This window comes from Empidonax traillii, unplaced genomic scaffold (genome assembly GCF_003031625.1).
Source record: "Empidonax traillii isolate 1590-97213 ecotype Southwest subspecies unplaced genomic scaffold, ASM303162v1 scaffold1560:size91084, whole genome shotgun sequence".
Classification (NCBI taxonomy): Eukaryota; Metazoa; Chordata; class Aves; order Passeriformes; family Tyrannidae; genus Empidonax; species Empidonax traillii.
Genome location: NW_020956753.1, coordinates 84,290 through 91,084, shown reverse-complemented (window position 1 = coordinate 91,084; position 6,795 = coordinate 84,290). Strand labels below are relative to the sequence as shown.

The 6,795-nt window shown below is 39.0% G+C and overlaps 1 protein-coding gene across 1 annotated transcript in view; it reads left to right on the top strand.

The window, feature by feature from the left end:
- Nucleotides 1-596: 596 nt before the first annotated feature.
- Nucleotides 597-6,795, top strand: part of LOC114070456 (receptor-type tyrosine-protein phosphatase epsilon-like) — a gene marked incomplete at its 5' end in the record, with an annotated part of 9,819 nt that continues 3,620 nt past the window's right edge. The window contains 4 exons of the mRNA XM_027907881.1: nt 597-722; nt 1,626-1,786; nt 4,658-4,793; nt 6,645-6,792. Coding sequence (XP_027763682.1) covers nt 597-722; nt 1,626-1,786; nt 4,658-4,793; nt 6,645-6,719 — 498 coding nt within the window. The remainder of the gene's footprint in view (nt 723-1,625; nt 1,787-4,657; nt 4,794-6,644; nt 6,793-6,795) is intronic.

Sequence of the window (6,795 nt, the reverse complement as noted above, 5' to 3'; positions counted from 1 at the left end):
CAATGTTGCTGCTTTTGCCTGAATTTTTAGAAAACCCACCAAAACTAGCAAGTATTACAGTTTTTAAAAGCTTCAAGTTTACATTAAAAGGATGCCTGACATGAAATAGTGGTTTGGGATTTGGGAAGAAGCTGGGCAAAGATTTTGTGTAAACTTTCCTCCCAGTTGTGCCAGTACACAAGTTCCAGTGACTCATTCTAAGCCTCTCCTTGCACATCATTAATTAATGAAGAGATTCCTGCATATCTCTTTGTGCTGCAGATTAAAGATTCCCGGTTCGACACTGCATCCAGGGTGCTCTAGTGCTGGGAAATCCTTTTTCTTGGTGATTTTGTGAGGTTTTTAACAACATTGCATTGCTTTCAGGAGTTACATGTGTTTTAAAGCAACATTTGCCATCTGTGCCTCCTGAGCCCTTTTCATCTTAATGGTTTATATTACAGGAACATTTTATTACTTACTAATAGTTATTAGTGCTGGCAATACAAACTGTTTAGAGCAGCGCTGGATGTCACCTCCTGTATCAGAGATTCATGACAATGTAGAGAGCTGGGAAAAAACTCAAGGAATGTTTACGATCCTCTGGATTTTTGCAGGAAAAATGCTGCCAATACTGGCCATCGGAGGGCTCTGTGACTCACGGAGACATCACCGTGGAAATCAAGAGTGACAGCCTGTTAGATGCCATCAGTGTGAGGGATTTCCTAGTCACATACAGTCAGGTAATCCTTTAAAATTTCTAGGAGGTTGTTTTTCTCTTTCAAGGTATTTACAAATATAATTTTGTGTCCTAAATTTGGAGATTTTTATCTAAACCTAAATGTGGTTGATCTGACATTCAGAGGAAGCTTAAATGAAACATTTTTGCTTAAAGCAAAATTGAAAATTCTGGTCAGTAAAGGAGGTGGTTGATCAAAATGGCATGTGAGTTTAGGGAGGGCTTTTAATTGTTTTGTTGTGGCTGTTATTCCTAGATTTTCTACTGTCTCCCACATATATGTAAAAGAAAATTTGATTCAAGATTATTCATGGAATCACAGATTGGTTTGGGTTGGAAGGGATCTCAAAACTCATCCCATGGGCAGGGATGAGTTTTAACTCTCCAAGGTTGCTCCAAGCCCCATCCAACCTGGCCTTGGACACTTCCAGGGATGGGGCAGCCACAGCTTCTCTGGGCAACCTGTGTGTGCTTTTACTTTGCTTTTAATCACAGGCCAACGGCTGTGAAATTTCAAAGTGTTGTGCAAAGCTGAGTCCATGATTTGGGTTGTTTCAGCAGCCCTTTGGATCTGGCCTGTGCAGAAGGAAAGTTTTCAACTGTTCCTGCTCAGGATGAACAATCTCCCAGTTGAAGCAGATGAAACAGCTCTGCAAAGGAAAGGAAAATTTTAGAGGGGATTTATGAGCAGAGTGGTTGGGAGATTTAAAAACAGGCCTGTCAGGTCTGCACAAACTGTTTAGAGCCATGGAACATTAGAGCTGGAAACAAGATCATCAAGGTCCATGATATATCATGGATCAGGTTGCAAATATTGTAGCAGTGCAGAATTTCTGCTGTAGATGTTCAAGGCGTGTGTTTATTACAAGATAAAAAGTGACTAAATGTGGCGTTTTCCTGCCCACAGGGTAACCAGGAGAAGCAGAGCAGGCTCGTCCGGCAGTTCCACTTCCATGGGTGGCCAGAAATCGGGATTCCTGCAGAAGGGAAGGGGATGATCGACCTCATTGCAGCCGTGCAGAAGCAGCAGCAGCAAACAGGGAATCACCCCATCACTGTGCACTGCAGGTGAGTCCCCTCTGGGCTTCAGTAACTTTTGGGGTTTGGACTTGAACTTGGGCTTGGTAAACTCTGGGATTGTGCTCAAATGGTCTGTGCAGGGCAAAATGCTGCTGGATCTTACAAACCGTCAGGAGAATAAAATATATCCCTAATCTAAGCTCAAGTTCCTGTCCTTGAGAGCAGAGAGAAAACAATATTTTAATAATAACTAATGATAATAATAATTAATGCTGGTTGGAAGCTTGATTATTACTTGGGACGTCATAACTCAAATATGTGTTTGTCTTATGTCAGATTTTCCCTTTTTGTTTTTTTTTTGTTTGGTTTTCTTTTTAATTGTATATTTTTAATGCACCTTTTTTTGCCTTTCTTTTTGAAAGTTATAACTTGCGCTTTTCGTCTGTTTTTCTTTTTTTTTTTTTTTTTTTTTTTTTTTTTTTTTTTTTTTTTTTTTTTTTTTTTTTTTTTTTTTTTTTTTTTTTTTTTTTTTTTTTTTTTTTTTTTTTTTTTTTTTTTTTTTTTTTTTTTTTTTTTTTTTTTTTTTTTTTTTTTTTTTTTTTTTTTTTTTTTCAAATGATATTTTTCAGAGCGTGGGGTTTTTATCAGTCTTTATATTTGTCTTTGCTCTTCCTGTAGTAGATCTGCTGATTTAGAAACAAAAAATAGCAGTAAAACTGGTATTCTGCCTTTTCCTCATTTAGAAATCATATTTTGCTTTTAATTCCTTTTTTTTTTTGTTTAATTTTATAAATCAATAAAGCTTTTTCTGTTTTCTGGTCCAGACAAAGTCAAGTTGACAGTACACAGAGATAGGCTCAGTAGGGTTTCAGAGTCCTAAAGATCATGACACACAAAAAAATCTTGTTTTGTCTCTGATTACCCCAAAAATGGATTATTTAATTTATTCTAAATTCTGACCTTTTAAATCTTTTCCTCTTGGGCATGTTTTACAAGATAAACTGACTTTCCTGGACCATTGATCATCTTCCAGCAATACATGGACGTCAATATAATTCATGAATAATTTTATATTTAAAAACACTTGTTATATTAATTCCATGCTATTTCTTCCACCTGTCTGTGATCCCACTGAGAAATGCCTGGCAGCATTAACTGCCTTTTATTTTGCTCTGATTTGAGTTTCCAAGGTGCTCTCTCAGTCTCTGGTTTAAGTTTGACTGTCTGAAGTCACCTGTATTTTCAAATATAGCAAAGAAGTCCTGGGAGCTTGAGCCACAACTTGGATTTATTGTTTTTTTGGGGGATATGATCTTATAAAAACACATATTAATTGCCAAAACTTCCTCCTCCTTGCCTTGGAAGTGTTTTGCTCCCTTGGGATCTGAGGGTTCCCCCACTCTGGGGTAAAGATATTTTGGGTTTGATTCTGCAGTTTGACAAAGTTTAACGCTTGTTTTGAAAAATTGGATTATAATTACAGTGGGTAAAACATCAAGGAGTTCTTACCAGTACTTTAAGAGATTAAAAACTAATGTCTTTGACTTGCACAAATTAGTTTTGTGAGAATTAGCTGTGCTGTTTATGGCTTCTACTTTTACAAGCTTTTAGATCTGAGTTTAATAATTAGCATGCATTTTTCCTGATTTTTTTAAAAATCTACTTTTAAAATGGATTAAAAAGAAAACAAAACCCAATCTGCACAATATATTCAGGATTTTTAATGTTGAAAATTGTCTCTTGAACAGCCTGTACCTCCCAGCTTTTGAGTTACCTGAATTCCTCTGTGAAGTCGCACTTGAGTCTTCAAATATAAATGAATGTAACGTTATGAATAATTGAACACATTTCAAGTCTCAGTCTGATTTTTTCAGAGTGGTCACATGAACTTGTGAAAATTCTGTTCGTTTTTCCAGCTATTTAAGAACAGTTTAAGGAGCTGCCAAAAAATGATCATTTTTAAATAGAATCAAGGCATAACCCTAAATAGTTTAGAAGGGGTTTGCTGAGTTGCCAGCAGAGTTTAAAGTCAGTCTGGTCTCAGTCCTTGCTCCCTTCTCCTCCAGTGTTTGTCTGCAGCTGCCTCTAATGAACTATAAAAGGTTTCTGTGTTATTTAGAGGCCACTTAATTCTGGGTTTTGCCCAGTCTTTGCCCATTGAGTGTCCTTTGCCTTTTAACTTTCTGTCTCAGGAAATGAAATTTCACTCAGATTAAAACTTATCTTTCATAACTTCTTTTATTTTAAAGGGAGTTGTAGGAAGAGAAGTGAGCATGCAAAGAGTAGTGCTGTGTCTCCAAGAGACAACGAGTATTTTTCTCCTGCATTTCAAATGCCTCCATAGTAAAAAATTCTTCAATTAATTAAAATACCTAAATTTGTATGGGCTGTAAGGATTTGCTAAAAGCCTGTTTTCAGAGCAAAGAAGGAAAGTGAGCACAAGGAGATGCATCTCTTTTACACAGGCAGATGCAGGCAGGACAAGGGGGGAGTGGTTTTAAACTAATAATGGAGATATTTAGATGAGATATTAGGAAGAAATTCTTCCCTCTGAGGGTGGTGAGGGGCTGGAATAGAATTCCCAGAGAAGCTGTGGCTGCCCCATCCCTGGAAGTGTCCAAGGCCGGGTTGGATGGGGCTTGGAGCAACCTGGGCTGGTGGAGGGTGTCCCTGCCCATGGCAGGGGGTGGAATGAGATGATCTTTAAGCTTCCTTCCAACCCAAACTGTTTCATGAGTCATGAAAATCATTACAGTTGGATAGGACATTTTCCATCAAATAGCTTTGGACTAATGATAACAAATATCAATAATAATAATTCTTGTCCATACAGGTGTATTTGGCTATTCTATATCCCTGTTATTACACTCTTACCATTTTTACCCCAGTTTATGCCATGCAAACCTGTTTTCCTTGCAGTGCTGGTGCAGGGAGAACGGGGACCTTCATAGCACTGAGCAACATCCTGGAAAGAGTGAAGGCTGAAGGGCTCCTGGATGTGTTTCAAGCTGTGAAGAGCTTAAGACTGCAAAGGCCACACATGGTGCAAACACTGGTAGGATGTTTAACAACCCAGATAGCTGTTTGTAAATATTCTTTGGGGGGGGGGGAGAACAAAGGGGGTTTTCTTGCAGGTCACTGTAAATTATGCATGATGGCTGTGTGTGTACAAGGTATTATCAGAAATCTGGGCTTTTACAGGGGGTTTTTTATAGCATTTCTGAAAATACAACTTGGCTAAATGTTCTGTGTCTTCTAGGAACTTCAGGCAGTTAAAGCAAAATCTTTAGTGTTGCAGATGATAAAATATATAATGAAATAAATGTCTTTTAAGCTATTTATCAGTTGTTCTTTCTTACCTTAATGTATCTGGTCATAAATTGGCTCAAAGTTGGTCAGTGGAAGGCAGAAACATGGAATTATGGAATGGTTTGGGTTGGAAGGGACCTTTGGAATTACCCAGTTTCACTCACTTGCTTTAGGCAGGGACACCTTCCACTAGACCAGGTTGCTCCAAGCCCTGTCCAACCTGGCCTTGAACACTCCAGGATGGGGAGTCCCTGGAAATGTCTCTGACTTGTTTAAAATCTTTTTAAAGTCTTCTGTGAAGTCATCTACAAGTAATATGTGAAGCCTAGTTCAGATACTTTTTCCTGCTGAATAAACATTAAAAAGTTTTTTTGAGATTTTTAGTTTTTAAATATTTAAAAATACTGATATTTAGTATTTTCATGGCAGCTTTCATTCAGCACTTTGAAACTTCTTTAGACACAATTATCTCAAACCCCCGTTTCCAGGTGGATGTTTTCTCTGTCCTACAGATGGGAAGAAAGGGGAATTTGATTATCCACAGTCATGCCGAGACGGGGATGAAATGGTTTTTTTGGGGTCTGGCTCTGGGATTTAATAATGTCAGTTGAGGGTGTAATCGCCACAGATATTCCCAGCTGAGCCTGGGAGGGCTCCTGCTGAACTCAGCTTTCCAGCACGAGGGAATTCAGATGCCAGTTCTGTTTGTTATCAGTATTGTTACAGAGTTTGTAATCCAGCAAATCATGTTGAAGGCATATCAGCGTGCCTGGAAAATGAGGATGTGTCCTTCTTTAGGATGGAGAGGACCAGCCAGCTGGATAACAGACAGGCTGGGAGAGCTGAGAGTGTTCACCTGGAGAAGAAAAGGCTCCAGGGAGATCTTAGAGCCCCTTCCAGGGCCTAAAGGGGCTCCACAAGAGCAGGACAGGGACTTTGGGCATGAGCTTGGAGGGACAGGCCAAGGGGGAATGGCTTCCCACTGCCAGAGGGCAGGGTTAGATGGGATATTGGGAAGGAATCCTTCCCTGTGAGGGTGGGCAGGCCCTGGCACAGGTTGCCCAGAGAAGCTGTGGCTGTCCCTGGATCCCTGGAAGTGTCCAAGGCCAGGTTGGATGGGGTTTGGAGCAACCTGGGCTAGTGGAAGGTGTCCCTGTCCGTGGCACAGGGTGGAACTGGATGAACTTTAAGGTCCCTTCCAAACCATTCCAAGATTCTGATTCCATGATTCTCCCTGGGGAATGCTCAAGAGGAGTTTCCTGCTGTAACAGGAGACCAGTGATAGCAGGGACCACGAGCTGCTGGATTTGAATGAGAACCAGGTTTAAGAATGGATTCAGGTTAAGGACCATCACTAAGAAAGCTTAAAGAATTAATTTTAACTGAAGAGCATCATCCTGTATTTGATAAAAAAAAAAAGATAACATTTTTTTAAATTTAAAATAATAAATACATAGATAGAAATCACAACAGACCAGTCCTCAGCTACTGGTCCCAGCTAGAATATGTTACATTTATGACTGGGATTTGCAGAAGTCTGAATGTAATTAGACAACACGATCCAAACAAATTTTGATGTGTTTTTCTTGTTTTTCAGGAACAGTATGAATTCTGCTACAGAGTGGTACAAGATTTCATCGACATCTTTTCTGATTATGCTAATTTTAAATGAGAATTCTGCCTTATTTTTTAATTTGTCTGTACAAAGAGTTGTATATTCTGTTAATTTATTCCATGTCATTTTGGTT